The sequence below is a fragment of the Aphelocoma coerulescens genome, chromosome 3, assembly GCF_041296385.1.
Source record: "Aphelocoma coerulescens isolate FSJ_1873_10779 chromosome 3, UR_Acoe_1.0, whole genome shotgun sequence".
Taxonomy (NCBI): Eukaryota; Metazoa; Chordata; class Aves; order Passeriformes; family Corvidae; genus Aphelocoma; species Aphelocoma coerulescens.
The window spans coordinates 23,764,928-23,785,206 of NC_091016.1; the positions used below are offsets into that span (position 1 = coordinate 23,764,928).

Here is a 20,279-nt window from a genome sequence, read left to right on the forward strand (position 1 = left end):
CAACTTTACACTTCACTTGAACACTCAGTCTCTTTTCCCTTTCCACATCCAAGAGTTTAACAGCTAATAGACTCTGAATTGAAAAGGGCTAACTTAGATAAATGCATTGTGTGTTATATACAGTGTATCCTGGTAAGAATGTGCTGTTTATTTTTTTTTTTAAATAGAGGCTTTCTGTTTTGAAAACTAAATCAATACCTTCTGTAAGTGACCAGTTTAGCATGAATGCAAACTACAATGCCTGTTCATTAGAGAGCAGAAAAATAAAGAGGTATGCACTGTGCTTAAGCACACCAAAAATGCAGAGCCAAATGCTGAAACATGGCAAAAGAGCAGATATACTGGAAAATGAGCATATGAAGGAATGTTTTATTGCTAACAAAGCATCTGTAGATTTGTGTACAGTGGCTGCCACAGAAATTCAATATTTGGCAGTCACCACCCCTTTTGTCTGAATGTCACTTGCTTTATTCCTCAGAGCAAGTGACATTCACTTCTCAGGGACCATAAGGTGTTTACTTATGGCAAGCAGCAGCTTTAGTAATGAGCACAGTATGTAACTATAGTAAAAATTTAATAGGTACATATATACACACAGACACATGAAGTATTTACACTGTCCACTGAAACCAAAAGTAAACACCATTAAATATTTGTAAGTCAAAACATGATTTTAAGTGCCTGAAGGATTGGTTAACTCCTACAGGGGGCTTTATTATTCAAAGGAACACACTTACATAAAGTTTTATATTAAATACTTCGCAAGAAAGCAGAAATAAGGGATATAAAGGACCTCACCAAGACCCCCTCCCCCCAAATAGAAAACATTTTTGAAATACAGAATACTTAAGCACTATTCTCTTTTACATCCTGATTAAAAGGCTTTAAGAAATCACTTGATTTGAAAGACCTAGGAGCGAAGTATTAATAGTGACTCCTCACCTTGAGGTGTCAGTTCTGCCACTGGCTTCGCCTTCACTTGGATCCCTCAAAACAAAGTTAAGGTTGAGATTCAATGATAAAGGTGAAAAATAAAAGTTAAGAAAACCTACACCTAGAACAATGTTAAATAGCTACTGACGAAAAAATATCAGTATAATAATGTCAAGCCTAATACTGTTTAAAGTACTTTTTCACAGCTGTAATTTTAGTTTCCCTTTATGACACCTTAGCTTTCTTCAGCTCTGACATGTACTTGTTTTATTTTTTTCCCAACTGATGGCAAAATTAACACGTTGTTCTGAACCTACTGCAGACAGAGCAATGGCCACATGTAATTCCAGCAAGCACAGAGGAGCAGTTCATCAAGGTGGTCCGGGGGGCTCCACTCTGCACCCCTGTGAGTCAGGCCTTTGTATCTCAGTCCTGAAAGCACTTTGAGACAAGTCCATGCTTAAGCACACTCAAGCAATTAACAATAGGATGTGCCTAAGAGTTTGTGAGACCAAATGCTTGAAGCCCAGTTCAGGAAGGTTACTTCAACATCTGCTTCACTTTAAGTAAATCAGCTGTTACACTGACTCCAGTGAGATTACCAGAGAGCTCAAGATTAAATATATCTTTAACTTGTTGCATTAGAGCTGTGCTTTGCAAGGCACTGTTTTATATTATGTCTTTTTACTATGAAGCAACTTGAAACATATCCCCAGATTGTGTAAGCCACCTAGGTATGTTCCTAGTGCTGCTGTACCAACATTTTGGCACCTAATTAATGTAATACCTTCAAAACACAAATACTTTAGTAACTAACACCAGGGAAGTATCATTTGACATAAACCATTGATTCAAAATACTTCAATACCCTATTCACTAAGCATTCTCATTATGTATTTATTTTATATACTTACCAGCAAAGGCATTTACCCTTGTCAAAAGTTAGTTAAAAAAGTCTTTCATGACACCTTCTAGTCAAAGTATACTTTAAACCATTATTTCCTGAACAGTATAGAAGTTAAAAGTTACGTGATCCAACTCAAAGAACAGCAAAAAAATAACCCCCTGGACCTCCACCCATGTAATCCCAGTCATTAAGTCTCAAACAACCCAAATTAAAAAGAATAAAAACACATCAAAACACCCCACCATCACCAGAAACAAAACAAACACACACCCTCCAGGGCCATGACAAAATATACTTGTAACAGTACAAAACATACTAGGAAATTGTATAAAAGCTTCTATAATAAAGATAAATTTACAATACAGCAATTTAACATATCTTAATTCTAAACATATAGTCCAAAATATTATTTCAATATTGTAGTTTAAGATAGTGAAGATATTATTTCTTTGCTCTAACTCTTAAAAAAGTTCAATATACCATTCCTTGCAAATAACAAGGAGCTATTACACAAAAAAGCAGCCTGTGCTCTTGAGGTTGATTAGTTACTCAACAGAAAATACCTTTCTTCTCATTTAGAAATCTACACTGACAACAGTTGACTAACTTTTCTGTAATATTTTTTTTCCCCTCTTTAAAATCAGAGAACAATTCTCTCCTTGCAACTATGTAAGTGCTGGAGATACCAATAACAGAGGATCATAGTCCTGTATGTTCAGGTTTCTGGAAAAAGAAAATAATTCATATACTTTTTTCTTTTTAGGTCTTCATAGGAAGCATTATTTAGGCACACACTGATGCACTATCAGCTTGCCAGGTGAAATCAATTTTGTGAGGAACATCACTGCATTTCCAGCTTTCTCTCTTCTCCTGCCTTGTAGTACCACCTTATGCAATTCATGATATTTTACCTATAAATTTGCAACTACTAGCTTAACCTAACTTTGAATTCATCTTTTTTTCCCTACACACAAGTGATAGGATTCAGGGCATAACAGGATGATTCTACAAGAGAAGGAGAAATTTCCAGTATATATTTGTGTTGTAAAGCTGAGAATAATGCAGTATGGACACATCCATAAATAGGCTTGAGAATTAATAGATAAATCACTGGTAGAAAGAGGCAAACTGAAAAATTAAGTCCCCTTTTGGGAAGGCTCTTGTGACTTCTAAGTCACTTCTACAGTCACCTGATATTAAATACAGTATTTGAAAATCTTTCTCAGCACCTCTCCTCACAGTATTATTACTGTTAGCACCATCAAAGGAATGAATGCAGATCCAGGATGTGTGGGTTTACTTCTTTCAGAAACCTGAACTTACATTTGAAGAAGTTGGTGACATAGAACAGGCTGCATGATACTGAAATACTATTATTTCCACACTTCCAGACTTCTGCCTGCTTCTAACTTCTCATTTATTCACAGATATAAGAATTACCTGAAATAACTTGTGAATTCCTATTCCTTTTAAGGACAGCAATAAAATGATTATAAATATAGCCCTTGCAACAAACTGCTTCCAATTAAAAAAGTAAAATATTGTTAACACTAAATAATGACTCATTTTGAAGTCACTGTTTTCAGTATTCAAATTAATTTGATTTTAATTGTATCATAGCTGTGAAACAAGAGCAAAAGCCCCTTTTGAGCAGCGTTCTCTTGCTCCTGTAAGATAAAGCAGCAGAATAGCTGCTCCAACAATGGCTACAATATGTACAGAGAAGTGAAACAAGGCAGATGCAGGAAGGAACACACCAACCAAGCAGCATTCTAACTAAACTTATATTCACCTCAGAGTTACACTGGAAATTGTCAAAGACTCCGCAGTTAAAGCCTTGGTTACAGGCTGGGCTTCTCTAATTCTGTTTTCTCTTAAAACATGAGGTACCAACCTGCGGACAAACTTGGAGGTGATCTTGCTGATGATGCCAGTGGACGTGCCCCTCCTGGCGTGTGCGAACGCGCCGCTCTCGTGCGACGGCGAGGCGGGCGGGCCGTTGTAGGTGGCGTTGCGCCGCTCCCGCAGCTGCTCCCCGTGGAAAGTGCTGCGGCTGGAGCTGCCCCGGGGAAAGCGGGTCCGGTCTGGAGTGGTAGTGCTAATGCTATGAGCAGATGGGGAGGCAGCAGGCACTCTTTGAGTTGCACTGCTGGGAAAACAGAAGCATAAATAACGAGAAAGACGAGGCTAAAAAGCCCTCCTACATGACAACTGCTTCTCAAAGACAGGAAAGAAACCCCGCTCTTGAGTCTTTTAAAAAACTGAATGTGCTACTGATTTGCTTTTATGATTCATACTCTGTTTGATTTTACAATGAATATCTCTTGATTATTTCTATCTCAAGTATTAGAGCTGTTAAAGTATACACAGATAATAGGACAAAGGAAAAAGGTAGAGAAGTGTAGTGGGAGCTGAAATGTTCCCAGCTCTCTTCTGGAAAAACATGCTCATTAACGCCCTTAACACAAGCACTCCCAAAAAACTTAATGGGTATTTCTTCAGTCATAACCTGACAGAAATAAGTGTATAAAGCTATTCAGGCAGTTAATAGTAAGAACAACTATACTGCAGTGCTTTTAGACACCAACGAGCTCAGCAACCTATAAATCACAGAGTTTAACATTCCAGTATTTAATTTCAATTTATGGTGGCCTGCATTGCATGGTCCCATCTTAAGTAGTCAGATTTTTAACTACTTAAGTTTTCCAGAAATTTCCAGAGGGAGGCAGTCAAGGAACTTTTTTAACTGTATGCAAACATATGCCATGAACAAAACCAGGCTTAAATCATCTGTAATACCCACAATACTTGAGCAAGTTTAAAACTAGTACACAACATGGCAGTTTTGACTGGATTACAAACACTTTGAGGTCTATTATGAACTGAACAACAGCATTTCTGAAGTGCACAGCAATGAAGAAATGCCCATCAATCTGTTACCTTGGTCGGTAAGCTTCAGTACCATCTTTGATGGTTGGCAGTGTGACTTTGATAGGGTGACCAGAGGCAGACATAGACTTTTGATGCCGAGGGCGCGTGGACACAGAGGCCACTGCAGAGCCTGCAGAGGATGTGCTGCTTGCAGACATTTCTGTCAGGCTTTTGCCATGGCAGCAAGGCAGCAGGGATGGACAAATGACAAGGGAAAAGAAAGGTTAGTGTAAAACCCCTTAAAAAAGACAAAATAACTCATTTCTTATTTTAGAACTCAGCAGTGCTGTTTAATTAAACAGAAGACTGAGTGACCAGGCTGCCTTAATCAATTAAAGAATACAGAATTCTGAGAAAATTCTGTTCATCCACAAATGAATTCTCCATATATGCTAGGTTAGGCCTTTTAATTCCTCCCAAGATTAAAGCTTGCACACACATTATTCAAAGTAATGAAGAAAGACTACCGAGAATACAAGGACATAATAAAAAAAAACTGAAAAAGAAATTCACAAAGACTTAAACAGATTGATTAAATAGACTCTCCTTTTGTGAATATCCTTATTTACAGTTAAAACAAGCATCTAAAACTTGAAACATTTGGAACTGCTGTCACATTATCACTTAGAAGTCACTGGTTTTTAAAGGACCAATTTGTCCTTCTCCTCTGGACTATCCCAGACACTGCTGGGCGGAGTCAACCCTTTCAAAGTACAGTTCCTTCTACCAGTACTTTTATTTCTCCTTCCTTAAGCGGCAAGAAAGATGGAAGTAGTGGCAAAAGTATTGTGCCATTAATTTTTAAAACAAAAGTCAAACGAATTAAGGCAAAAAACAGCTTTGCCTTTACAAGCATAAGTGAAATTGCATTAATAATGTATTAGCAACTGGAGTCCCCCAGCCAAATAATATCTGTAGCAAAGAGGTAACGATTTCAGATGAACAATTCAATGACACAAGACATTCAGCTACACCCAATCCAAATTCATTTGCAACACACATCTTGTAGGAAAGGCAAATAATACAACTCAAAAGAAAATTCTTCCTCATTTTTCAGAATATGCTTTAAGAACTGGGCACAATTTTCATTGCACTCATGAAAGGAACAGGGATTAAGAATCTTTCAACACTAGAAAAAAATTGAACTGCAAAATGAAAAACTATGAAAAAAAATCCCTTCTCTTTATAGTGTTTCATGCATTAAACCTCTTGAAAGAAAAATATCTTTGTGAGATCAGAAAAAATATTGTAATATATATTTTAATCCTCTATCTAAAAAACACGTTACCTTCTTTTCAAAAATGGATTACTACCCTTGTTCAAATATTTGAAACTATACACAAAACTATGGAAAAACACTTTTGAAAGCACCCATCCAATAATTTGAAATTAAAGTGCTTTAAGGAAGTACATTAAAAAGCAGAAAACTAATTTTAAGTGTTTAATTAAATAGTTGCATTTTATGTGTTCCACAGCTCATCATTTTGTTGTAGCTGAACAACCCTATAGTTCTCTTATTTCCAAAACTGTATGCATCATTAAAAAATTCAAACACTATGACAGAAAACAAAAGAAAACTAGTTTACTAGATTATGCTATTTTGTGCTATGAATTTTTTTGTTCATTTTACAGTAACTGTTGTATTTGAATAGCTTAAAAAGCACCAGAGTAAGACCTGTTCTTTGAATCTAAAAACAAAATTGGATTTTTATTACTCTCCAGTAAAGTCAGTATTTTATTTTTCAGTCAAGTACAGGGATTAAGTAACACCAGGGATGAACAAAAGATTTTTAAAAAGACTAATTGGCAGTGTTAAACACAATACTACTTAACAAAACATACTAAACTGAGCTTGTCATCCCACAAAAGACACAAATGGGTTATACCATCACAACGAAAATATTATTTAGGCCAAAAACTTATATTGAAAACAATTGACAAATTTTAACCATTTCAGCTTTTTGAATGATTGGGGGAAATGAAAAAAGGATCAGGCTACACTGTCAGAGTAATCCATCTCAAGATCTCCACAGCGTAACTGCCCACTTAGCAATTAGTTATTAGCACAGTTACTCCATCCTGTGTCGGAAGACAACCCTCAGTAATCAATGTGATTCCATAAAAAGAAGCAAAGGCTGACTGACACATAGCTTAAAAAGTCGCCACAAAGCAGAGGCAGTGGAAGATGAAAACATACACTTGGACTTCATGTATTTCACACTGTGATTCATAATGGTATGGACTAATTGCATAACCTGTGTCTTCTGTGCCTCAGTTCTTGTACTCAAACCAATAAACAAGGAAAGTTGAGCAATACCTGTTGTCCTTCCCATTCTGTATAGCAGAATAGCGATCTGAAGAACGTTCACAAACGTAAGTGTTCCTCCTTGTCATTCCACTACCAGAAAACACGTTATTCTAGAAGGAAATTAAGACTAAAGTTAAATACTGTCTTCTACTACATATCATGTTGTACAAAAATCTAAGCATTGGAAGAATGCTTAGCATTTCAGCCACTTATGTATATCGTTAATGCTTTCAAACGTACTAAGTCAATCTGTCAACATAAATCCTTTATATCATCAGCTGTTTTTTCCAATAGCTCATTCACCATCTCATTACTGCACTATTGAGAATACACTGAGAGAACACAAGGAAGTTTAATTTTGCTGACACATGCTTTAGAAAGTGTTATTATGCAATTCCCACATAATGTGTTCCTGTATTATTCGTCCCTGGGATCAAACAAACCAGGATCCCAGAGAACACACCTGTGGCTGGCTGAAAGGCTTTCCTGCACAGCATGATTTTCCAATAAGGGCTCCAGTTTGTTGCCCCTGTCAAAAGAGCTTTCAAGAGGAAAATGGAAATACTATCACTGTGTGCCAGTCAACCCAGAAATTATGATGCAGATAACATGGCAAATATGTCTTGTAGCAACAAATACATTACCCCAAAAGATACACAAAAATATTTTTAAATTATCCACATTAAATTAGCTTTTTTCATTTTAAATGTTTGAGTTTTAAACAAAAATATTCACTAGCTGTGTAAGCTGCTCAACCTTGAACTACTACTGTAATAGCAGACACCAATATTCCCTAATCATGCCCATCACAAAGCCTTTCAAAGTCCCCAAAATAGTAACAGAGCTAAAAATGCACGAATATTGAAGTTGCCATTAGCAAGTAAATCAATTTCTCATTCTTCATAGCAAAGATACTCCATTTAATTAGTTCTCACAAAGCAGAGAAATGCTTGTGACATATCAGCTTGTACCACACATTACTCTAATCAGCTTTGGGGCAACGTACTTTTGGAAAAAGCTCAGATATGAAATCTCATCTTAGAAGACTCAGAGTTCCTGCGTGCAATCCACATAGCCATAATTTCAAAGACTCTTGGGGGGGGGTGGGGAGACAACAACTCTATTTAAAATTAAAAATATTTAAAGCATATGCAGATGTATTGCAGACACAGCCTACAGAACATTAGGAGTTAAATGAACTTCAGCATTTACTTTATTTTCAGAAAATTCTAGTAGAAATGTACATCATCTTTCCAGAATATCCAAGATGGGAGCACACAGAATCCCAAAGGACAATGAGAACTCCTGTTGCCAGTCTACTGTACTAAAAGATGGCAAGAATTTTTGTATTTAATAGACCATGTCTCCTAAACAGCACAAAATATACTTGAATCTTAAATCATGATTCATGCAGATTTTTTTCTCCCCACATGAACTCTTGCTCCTAAGTAGGTGTTTAAACACCATGCAGTACTTTTTCACTGTGAATCCTGAACACCAATACAACTGCACAGGAATTACCACAAGGCAAAGTAGATGCTTTCACATTAGAAGAGACAGACCCTCTTATTTGGAACAAAGGTGTTTGAGGCAGTAATATGATAGCAGTTTACAGAACTGTAAGTATCATAACAGAAGCATTAAGAAATTATTCATTTGCTAGTTCAGTTTCTTAATACAACAGCCAGGTTGTAAATCATATCAGCAGGCACATGCACCAGGGCATGTGGGTGCATGCACCAGCATGCACCAGTGAGTTGTTCCCCCTCATCTCACCCCATTTCCGAAGTCCAAAATGACGTGGTTTCAGAAAACCAAGCAGCCAAATTTACAGAGAAAGTTCATCAGAGATATGTAGGATTAATCAGATGAAATCTCTGATTTAGAAGCCCCTTGACTTCCTTGTAGATAGACAAGGATTAGAAACCAGAAAAAGAGCACTCCATATTGGCTCCACTCTTATGTTCTTTCCTTAGATATCCAGTATTTTTCTTGACAGAAACTGAAGTTTGCCCAAGTGCAGACATTCTCATGTTTACTGTTATGTTAGTGTTAGAAAAAGTAAAGTTGTGGGGGGGAAGGGTAAGGTTTATTTTAAAAGGCATCCACTGTAGCCTATTTCTGTCTGCCAGTAAAAGTTACCAGAAATAGACTTAGTGGCTTATTCCATACCCATTATGTCTATAGTAACCCTGTGCTGCACATTTTGTTTAAAAAGGGAAAAGTAAATATAACAAGCCAGAAGCACACCCAACTCACACTGGTAACAGCACTTGACTTCTTTCTTTCTGGACCCACAAGTGGACTTGCAGCCATCTCTCCTTTGGATCCCACTGTAGTGCTGCCAAGTTTGCGTGAGACATCCTTGTCCCAGTCTTCTTTCTGTTCATTTTCCACACTGTTTGCCTGAGACCTTTTTGTGTATGACACAGCAGGAGGAATCGAGGGGCCAACTGCCAAATAAAAATAGAATTAATAAATATCTAAAAATAATCACTGCATTTTTCTTGGCCAAAGTAGTCTAAATATAATTCCCCGAGTCCAAAAAAAGCATTTGAACAACTCTGACGGCAAACTCAGCACACAGACCAACCTACTAAATCGAGCTGTGAAAGCCTGTGTTCTTTCTACCCACTCTCTCTCCACTACCAATTTGCAGTTCAGAATTACTTCCCATTTCACATCAATATGTAAAACCTAGAAAAGCATTTCAATTCTCATTTTAAATCCATGAAATTTGCACCATATTATGAAAAAAGGAATTAAATGACATTAAATTTTTTTTTAGTACTTTTTGCTGGATACCTTTTCCTCTAAATACTATGAAAGACTGTTTTCCCCTGAAAACCCTAGGACCACTTTGTTTACAAGCATGTTTATACTTGGAAAATATCACAATTCTTTTCCCTTCATCATTCTTTAAAGTGTTTTGAGAAAACTCCTCTGTCAGTAGACTTTTACATTCCTTTCAAATAAAATCACATTAGCTAACAATTTTCACATTGGTTACTTTTTTTGGGAAAAAAATGCAGAAAACTATAACGTAAATGAGGCAGAGAAAAGGGCCAAACATTTTAGAAGTATTTATAGCAATTTGACAGCTGAGGAAAAAAAAAATCATCTTTCATTTAATGTTTTAAATATGTATTCCTTTTTGATAGAAGCATTTTCACCTAAAAATGTTTCCTGGATACTTGGTAAAATTGTTGTCTCTTGGAAACAAACAATCTGGCCCCACAGCCAAATGTAATGATAAAACAATTGGTTTGCTGCCCTTGGGGTTATCCAGACCAACAGCTGACATTAGGTCCTAACCAGCAAACACCCTCACTGTTCTCATTTAGAAGGTAAACCAAGTAACAAATCCAAAGAATTAGATTGGTGAGGTGCACGGATCCAGATTTACCAGGGAAGCGCTCATACAGAGACACATCACAGACAGCAGGACACATCACACACAGCAAATGCACAGAGTAGGGGCCCTGGCAGCTTCACAAAACACTGCCCATTCCCACTAAGCTGTGTCTGGAAGTTTCCTTGTTGGAACATCATCCCCACCGTGATCACTGAACCGCCGCTGCTTCTGGTTGGTGGAGATGCTCCGCTGGACCTTCAGGTGAGCAGGGGACTGCACCGAGCTGTTGTTGAGGTCACTGCTGGGACGAGACCTTTGACCCAAGTTGCTGCTGGACAAGGAATCACCGGCTTCAAACTACAAGAAAAACAGGTTTTCAAAGTATAAATGAAATTCAACACTACTGGTACTTTTATGGCATTATAAAACAAAAAGTTCCAATCAAAGGCTTTTTTTTTGAATTTAAAATTGCATCCAGAGTTGAATATTCTTCAAGATTAATTCTTCATCTGTGTTTAATGTGCTTTAAAAACACATAGCTAAAGCTATGTGTTAATGAATGCTCAAAACAAAATTAGAAGAATCTTGACAGAAACAAAAACTGCGCTATTTTAAAACCTAAGCCACAGAATGGCTTTCCCTGCCTTTTTTATTTTAAAGCCTAGGAGCATTCATAGCTTCAGAACAATTTTAAAATGCATTGGACTGAGTCAGAAGGACTAAAAAAGCAAGTACTGACTAAAGGATTCTTTATGGCTTTCAAAACATCTTTATAAGGTCTGCAACTCTGCACTGATTTGTTCATATCTAAGAAGCGTAAGTTCTATGTAAGAGCAGAGGAAAAGACAAAGATTCTCTTCCAAGCAATTTGAGCCAAAATGATTTTAGACAGATTCCCTCCATGCTCTACCATCACAAGGGAATTCTGGCTCAGAGATGTGAGAAAATTCACTCAAGGATGCACATATCAGATCTACACTTTCTTGGAATTGAAGGAAGGCCAACAAAGCAGCAGGAAAAAATAATTTCAAAAAGAAAGCCTTGGTCCCTGATTTCTTGAAAAATCCATGTGGTCCTGAAAGATGTACAGATCCTTCTAAGTTCCAAAACAATAACAAGACTTTCTGCCACGAGTTTATTAATGACTACAATGCAATAACTTATTAAATAATTAAATGTACTATAAAACAGTATATAAGTGAGAAAGGATAAACACATTTCTGAGCAATAAAGGATGTCGCATCTGAGTAGCCAGAAAAATAACTGCTATTAACTATTTCAGATTTTAACTGAAAATACATGACAGGAAGAAGTCATGGCACTTCAGATTAACAGCCAGCTTTTTAAAAAAGCAATTCAACACATTTACAAGCAAACATGAACGTACTTAAGATTTAATTTATTTCTTCATATGGGAACTACCAAGATATCCAAGAAGATATGAAAAGGGAAACACATTAAGAAGTTATCAATCACATTAAAAAAAAAGTTACAAAGTAATTAATAAAAACATCATTAAACTTAGCAACATATAAAGGCCAAACCAGAAAATGTAAACAGCACTTACTTCAGGTGGTTTTCTACCTAGAAGCAGGTAAGTAGCCATGACTTCATCATACTTTTGGTTTACTAAAGATTCATGGATTTCTTCTCTTGAAAAGCCCATTGTGACCATAATGTCTAAAAGTAAAAAGAGCCAGATATATCAGCAGAATAAGTGTTTGGGTTTACTGAAAACTTAAGAACAGTGAAAGTAGAAAAACAGCTTTATAATTTATAAGTAACTAAGACTCAACTCAAGCCACTGAGGTTTCTTTCCTGTGCAAAATAGAAAATGCTACGAACTCCTCTCTTTCATTGTTATTTTCATCTTAAAAACTGCCAACTATATTATGCAATTCTTAACTAACTTAAACAATGTTCAATGTCATTCAACAAATAAAGCACTGGCAAATAGAAACTATGAATAGCTACTGGGCCAAAACAGTAACTGCCTCTAACCACAGCAGGCAAGAAGTGTTGCCCTCATAACAAAATCTGTCTCCTTCAGTCTGTTAAATACTGTAGTTTTATTTGTCTTCTGCTGTGCTTGTAGATTGATGTCAGCTCAGTGAAGTCACAAAAGTAGTTATAAGGAGGCCATTGTAATGGAATTTCTCATTTAAATAAAAAGAATGTATTTTACTTGTATGATAAGATCGTAGGTCAAATTCAACATGAGTTTAGTTTGGCTTACAAGATAAAATTGCCTGTGTCCATCAGATGCAACATCCTTCTGAAGGTCTTACCTATTCTTTTGGTGTCATTGAAATCTGGTTCAGGCTCAGTATATGGCTTTAGTTCTTCTTCTTCGTGGCCAACATTCATCCACCGATCCTTCATGATTTGCTAAGAAAAGAAAAGAGCTCTAGGACAACATGCCATTTACCACACCCCATTACATTTGTGTTAGCTTGTCTAATGAAAAACCATTTGAAGTTCATAATAATCTGAATGCTGCTCTTTGCCTCATACCTTTCCTCCTCACATCTTACTCTTCTTTTATCTTTCACATCTTTTTGTTTCCATAAGTTCATTCCTCTTATTTACCCTTCCCAACACAATCCCCCTGCCCAAAATATCAGAAAAACTACTGGAAGTCTTTCATTTTGTACCCTTCACTTCCACTGTCTCCTTATCTCATTTTGCCCAATGACCAACACTCAAGCCCTACTCTTGGTTAACATCCTAAGATGGTACTGCAACACCAACTCTATCACAATAAAGAGCTTCTTCAAATAATAGCAAAGGACGTGTTTAGAAACTAAGGAATATTTCAGGAATGTGCTGATGCTTCCCAAAGTCATTAGTTTCAAGATCATGATGCCAACTGGTCATTTTTTCCTATGGATCTTCTCACTGCACTTGACCTAAATATGTTCACAGTTTGGCTGGAGGGAGAAATGCCTCTTAACTCTCTCTATGCCATGCAGTTATTTACTTCAAAAATTTCTCCTGCCTTCTTTGGAAAATTTCCTTCTCTTGTGGCCTGGATCTTTTTATAGGCCTTCAAGATTGATTGTCTGGAATCCCTGACCATTACAATTTCTCCTTAAGGGCATATTAAACAGCTAAAATAATTTTCCCTCCTACAGCAACAGGCACACATGTCTCTTCAGGGACAGATGCTAATACTGCTCACTACATGGATGCAAGAATGAAACAAGTGCCAGCAAATCAAGTTTCCCACAGCCTCCAAATATGCCTTGCAATCACCAAATTAAGTTACTTCTCACAAAGAGCCAAAGACTCAATTTTCCACGGATATAACCAAATTCTTTGTATGTAGTGCTGCTGCCAAATTACAGACCCCAATAGCTGTATCCCTACGAGAACAATAGAGAACTTTGTGCTAATTAACATTTTGCTGACAATAACACTTAAGGATTTGATCTATGATGGAATTGATTTTTTGGCTTTTGAGGGGGATAAAGAGGGAGGGATTGTGAACTCATATGCTATACTGCATTTCTGACACACAGAGCATGAGTCTACTTGACAACAGACTTGGGTTACGTATTTGTAGCCTTGCAGGAACACAAGAGACTCCCCAAGGAGTACTATGGTCTCTGCAATCACAATTTTTTAAAGATACTGCTAAATAAATCAGAAGTTTAAGCACAATGAAGTAGATACCAGAAATCACTACTCAAATTCTACCTCCCTTTCTTGATCCTTGAATTAATAAGCAAACCTGAAAATCCCCACTTAGTTTTTCATGTCTCTTCAGTAGGTGGATCTAGAGTTCAATGTAATCCGCTCTCTGTTTCCATCTGTTAAATATCTACATTTTTGCTAGCTTCTGTCTTTTAAATACATGATCTCAGAGGCACACTGAGTTATTGTACAACTCTTAAACAGGCTCTTACAATCAAGCATTTTGAAGCGACACAAACAATCCAATTCCAGGATCAATACTACATTTGTTTAGGTTCTGCTGGGCTTTCAGTCAGCTGATTAAAGAGCAGCAGCCTTGGTCAGAATATTTAGAAATCTTACCCAAATTGTACTTCTTAAACATCAACCCAAACTAAATTTCAACCAACTAGATATTATTGATGAGTTTTCCCTCCATTTTTAGGAAAGCTATCTAATAAAAATCTGGTCTGGCTCAAGTCCTGTCTGTGTCAAAATTATTTTGTTTTATTACATTCTGTAAGCCTAAATCTGCTCTGGAGGAACTTCAGAGCAACACTGTGCGAAAGAATTAAAGACCAGGAGAGAGGGAAAGAGGAATTTGTTGAAATCCTGAGTTAAGAGATCCACATATTTTCTGACAGTACATTTTTCACATCTCTTCCTGGGAATATTTACTGGTTTATAACAACATTCTCTTGTTTCCAGAATGTTTCTTCTCAGCTGCAACAATGAAAAAATCTAGAAGAACCATTTTAATAAAGACTTGCCTGGTCCTTACCACAGGACAAGTGCTAAGCCTAACCCATATGGTGCTGATCTTGTGTGGATTTCAGCTTTGATGCTGATGTCCCTGACAAGCATCCTTTTGGATGGTGTGCCAAAAACATTCATGGGAACTGAGATGATGTATGGTTGGGACTGAGCAAATAACCAGAAGGCAAAGCACAAAAAAAATCCTCCCCATGTAAAATGACATCGTCCTCCCACTTTTAAAAGCTTCCAATAAATTTATGCTTTCATTCTAAACACGTATTTTTAGAAACGTTCAGACAAATTTCTTTCCAAATCACATACCACACTTTCAACAAATGTGATTTCAGGAATATTCCTTTTTAAAAAATGTTGTGATGTCTATCTCCCCCTCAGGTTAGCATACTGAAAAATGTCTGTTACCAGTATTTTGGAACTGGCTCAAGACCCTTGGTCACAACATTTACTTGCTCTCTTCCACACAATCTGACAACCTTGTCCTTTCAGTGAGGCTGCTATCCAACACCTCTCTCCAGGGACAGGAAGGAATTTGAGAAGACCTGGATAACACTACAATGTCTAGAATGAAAGTGAAATCAGATTGGAAGAGAAACTGCTGAAAACCCAGAGGAAAATTCAATAAAAGAAAAAACTATTTCCCTAAAACCAAAACATGACACAGGTAAACAGTATTCTGTGAAGTGACTACACTCTTACCATTATATCCTTTAGACAGTAATCACAGAGCATAATGAGCACATAGCAGTAAAGTAGAAGCCATCATTCACCATTCTCTTCAGCACAGACTTTATTCAACTTAAAACTATTTATAAAAAGTCATAAACCAGCATCAGCTTGGAATGAGCTGCATGCAGACAGCTCAGCAAGTGCATGCTTCTTTGCACAGGTACCATCCATGCCAGGAAGCATAAGTCATGCCACTACAAATAAAAAGCTGCTTAAATGGGATTTATTCTCTGGAACACCATCTACTGCTGCACAAGTATGTGTAGAAAGATGAAAAAAAAGTCACTAGTGATTAACTCATGCAAATACTATTTTAGAAGTATTCTATTTGTCTTCTGCTCTACTTTCATCTCTATGGTAAGTAGATGTTATTTTAAAAAAATCTCTCCCTGTTAAAGAATTCACAGAATAGAAGCAAGCAGCTTTTGGAGTGAACTCTACACCAATTATTTGTTAAATATCAGCTATGCAGCAAATACAATCCAATCCATCAATCTCAAACAAAACAGCCCCTTAAAAAACACTGAACATTTTTAACACCTTACAAGTGATGCACAGATATTCTCTGCATCCCATGAAAAGAAAACCTAATTTACTAACAACAACAACAATCAGAACTCATTAGAAATCCTCAAAACAGATTTCACCTGAGGAACACATCAGGAATTATTATATATATATATATATATATATATATATATATATATATATATATATATATACACACTTTCCAGCTACTCAGAAACAAAACTACCAGAAGAGGGAGAAGAAATGATTGAAGAGAAATAACTAGCCATTATTATCTTATCATTCACAGAGTTCTTAGTGTTTACATGTTTTATGGCACTAATAAGACAAACAAAAAACTCCACAGAGTTTTCCATCAGTTACTCTTCTTGTACCAATCATTTTTAAGAAGTCATGAAAACGTAAGTCAAAAAAGCTTATGGTACTGCCTGCTGCTGATCTTGCTTCTCCAACAAAACTCCAGGAAGATATTTACAATCTTGTCCTGCTTTCCAGATTTTGTACTAGCTCCATTATCTGACTGATACAAGTTCCCAACAAGTGGGAACAGTTTGCACTTTGAAATGCTCTTAATTTAGTTGTTAGTCAGCTGCAATTAAGGTTAGATTTTCATTGATTAACACTTTCTATTTTCAAGCTGCACTATTTCTGGGGCATTTCCTCTTTTTTTTTTTTTTTAACAAGACTTTTGGGCCCTTAAAACAGGAAGAAAGCATCCATCCTGAAAAATTTAGAATTCTCAAGCAACTGTTGTATTTTATTCTTTCTTAATCTGAACCCCCTTGTTTCAAAACCAAAATGACTTACTTCCAAGCTGCCTCGTTTGATTGGATTCAGTACTAGTAGCTTCTTCAGTAGATTTTCACAGTCTGTGGACATGTAGAATGGAATACGGTACTTCCCCCTCAGGACTCGCTCCCTCAGCTCCTGTAAAATAAGTTTTAAAAGGTGAACTCCTGATGCCACGGAAGATTTAAACCCAGCAAAAGCCAAGCATTCATACTGTAACTGTACCTTTAGATTCTGCCCATCAAATGGCAGTGATCCGCTCACTAGTGTGTACAAAATCACCCCAAGGCTCCACACATCCACTTCAGGGCCATCATATTTCTTTCCTTGGAAAAGTTCAGGAGCTGCGTAAGGTGGGCTGCCACAAAACGTGTCCAGTTTATTACCAACCGTGAATTCGTTACTAAACCCAAAGTCTGCGATTTTAATGTTCATATCTGAATCAAGTAGGAGGTTTTCTGCCTAAGAGGAAAATGAAAGAGGAAGAGGACAATTTTTGTATCCAAGTATAAATACATATGTAGTACAATGTATCATTTATCGATGAATACAAGTATTTTTTTCTAAAATGGTTCACCATCTGCCTCTTTCTTGCAAAATAAAAGAACCTAATCCCCCCTAGTACATTACAAGTACTGAAAATCAGCAATGTTTACTCAAGAAAATATAACTGTTAAATGCAGCTAAACAAACTTAAAAGTCAGCTAGTGAATCAACTATGAACATTTTCTTTTCTGGAAGAAATAACTTAGTTCAGCTTTAGAATGAAGTAGCTAGACATCTCAGAACAGCAGTTTCAGCTTGTGACAGGTTCATGCCAATTTCTCATGCCAAGAAGAGTAAATCTAATCCTAGACATCATCTATCATTTTGGTGGAGTAAATGTTAGCAGGAATTTAAGACTTCAGAAGAAGATACCTTCTGCTTTTAAGATTAAATACTTCAAGGTACATGCTGTATCTTAGCATTCTGTACCAAAAAATCCTGTCCCTTTTATTATTCGTGTTTGCTTCAGCAACAGCAACACCAAGGTGTTAACACTTAAGTATTTAATTCTTTTCACACACAATGTCTTCTATACACCTACGATTAATGCCTATGCAGCAATCATGTGAATGCAATCCATCACACATACAGAGATGCAAGTGTACAGGTACCTGGACAGTCAGTGAACAGTATCTTATATTTAGTACCACAGGTAGGTGAGAAGATTAAAACGGTGAAGTTCCAGAAATACTAATAAATTATTGGGGGAATAAAGTGATTTCTCAAAATGCAAGGATGCTCTGCCAGGAGTGCAGCAGAACTGGGCAATGTTTATTTATCTAACTGGGTCCCAGCTCCTGATCTGAACATTAGCAACACGGGATAGCACCAAGCAGTGCAGGAATCCTACTTTTTCAACAGGAGGACAGACATTAACCAGAGTAGAGGGTTCACCTTATAGCCAAGCAATTTTATAGCAAACACACATCTCTCATCACATGCTGTGCTCAGAACTGAGCCCAGAATATATAAAAATGTCTTAGCTCACAATCAGAGAAGCAGCAATCTAATTGTCAGCTGATTTGATTTAAAGGGTAAACACAATTTTATCTGGGTTTGTTTGGGTTTATTTTTAATAATTTCACTTACACTCAGTGAACAGAACAGGAGACAACGAACTACCAGTATATCAAGCCAATAGCTGCACAACAGAATTTAGTCTTTATCAGGAGTTAAATACAGCCCATTTTTACAAACTCTATCCTGGAAAATATTTTATTCTTCCAATTCATGACCTGTAATCCCAGCTGGTTCCAGCTGATGTGCCTGCAGACAGACTCACAGAGCTGTTTTCCAGATCTGACAGCCTTCTACACTACTGCACAAAGACTTCATTTTCCTTGTGGTGAAAACAGTACTGTCAGTGCAGCTGGTCTGTGATTACAATAGCCCTCCTAGTTCAACAGTACTCTGCAACCCAAGTACCCCATGCTTTTAGGTTCCTTACTTCAAACAAAAACACCAGAAGACCTTTTTAATATGCCAAATAGAAAGACCATGTTCTTGTTGATTACATGTTCAGAGCAAAAAGCATGAACTGAAAAGACAAGTTCTGTGCATCACAGGATAAGCAAAGTTGGAATTGGTATAGCCCCTTCTGCACAAGTTCTTTATGATTACAAAATTAAAAGGAGATAGTTTAAGTACCCATGGGCCTTGTGCTCCCTCCTCTTCTACCAGAATAGCCTGGACAAACCTGCATATTTTCTTACACATCTCCCCAGTTTAGTCTGAAATAACTTGTAAATGATAGAGTTTACCCTGTTATTAAAGCCAAAAAGTCTTATCAAAAACATCCAAAGTGTGCTAGATCTCTGCCTTGTTGTGCTGCAATATCAATTGCTCAATGTGCTGATACCATGGAGAGTCAACAGAAGCAGATGAGAATACAGACGCCACTTTAAAGTTGCTTTTTCCTTATCTGCAGCTCCATGAGAAGCGTTTTAAAGGAGACAGAGATGTCACATCACTTGCAAAGAAGAGATGAAGCAAGAATGCCTCCTCAAAGCCACACATATAGCCTTTTTTCCTTTGGAAAATGTATTTTTCATTGGCTAGGCTGACTGGCTCTCAATCACACCTTACTCTGAACTTTTCGAATGAGTCTAGTGTAACTCCAGCCAAGAGAAGACAGAAAAAAAATCAAATAAAAGTTATTTCAGAGCCTGCCTGCCTTGCAAACAGGAAGGAGATCAGCAGCAGACTCCTCGTGGCAGGTAGTTCCTGTGTGAATGCTGCAAAGCTGTTTTGCACAGGCTTGGGAGCACGGCCTGTGAGCTCTGTGTGTGCTACAGAACTAAGAAATGGAGGAGAGGTGGAGGCTCTAAGGGGCTCTGGGAGAAAGAGGAAGATGCAGGATGCTGAGTAACTGCAGGGGTTAATGCAGCAAGATTCAGTCTCACAGCTGGGCTGAAAGAGCCAGAGCTAGATAAGCAGGAGGAGGTGGCTGGCTCCCTACTCCCAGCCGAGTGTGGGACTGAGAGAACCAGTCAAAGAGGCTTGTCCTGGCTGGCCAAGAGGTCACTGGGTGCAGCCTTCTGCAAAGCTGAACAGCAGTGGCTGCAGTAAGCTCCAGGGAGCTTGACAAAACATTCACAGGCTCCAAACCATCAGGCAAGATATGGAGGAATTTTATTTAATCAAGATTTCAGTGAGATCCAACCCTTTCCTTCCTTGCATTCTGACTTCAGAGTGCTGGGCAGGCACCTCCACCATCAGATGACAACAGTCCCGGGGCAGGGACGACTCAGCAGAAAAGGATGTATTTATTATCCATCCTCATGTACACACACAGGAGCTGGCAGACT

At 37.4% G+C, this 20,279-nt stretch overlaps 1 protein-coding gene across 5 annotated transcripts in view; it reads right to left on the reverse strand.

Annotated features, from left to right (window-relative positions):
• MARK1 (microtubule affinity regulating kinase 1) overlaps positions 1-20,279 on the reverse strand; it is a 57,280-nt gene that overhangs the window by 3,187 nt on the left and 33,814 nt on the right. For 2 of the 5 annotated variants that reach the window (XM_069009490.1, XM_069009494.1), the window contains 10 exons: positions 17,152-17,388; positions 16,945-17,064; positions 12,723-12,822; positions 12,002-12,114; positions 10,638-10,791; positions 9,339-9,532; positions 7,089-7,189; positions 4,781-4,939; positions 3,735-3,989; positions 943-987 (listed from right to left, as the gene is read on the reverse strand). In XM_069009490.1, coding sequence (XP_068865591.1) covers positions 943-987; positions 3,735-3,989; positions 4,781-4,939; positions 7,089-7,189; positions 9,339-9,532; positions 10,638-10,791; positions 12,002-12,114; positions 12,723-12,822; positions 16,945-17,064; positions 17,152-17,388 — 1,478 coding nt within the window. The remainder of the gene's footprint in view (positions 1-942; positions 988-3,734; positions 3,990-4,780; positions 4,940-7,088; positions 7,190-9,338; positions 9,533-10,637; positions 10,792-12,001; positions 12,115-12,722; positions 12,823-16,944; positions 17,065-17,151; positions 17,389-20,279) is intronic. The other 3 variants (XM_069009491.1, XM_069009492.1, XM_069009493.1) reach the window with 3 other exon arrangements.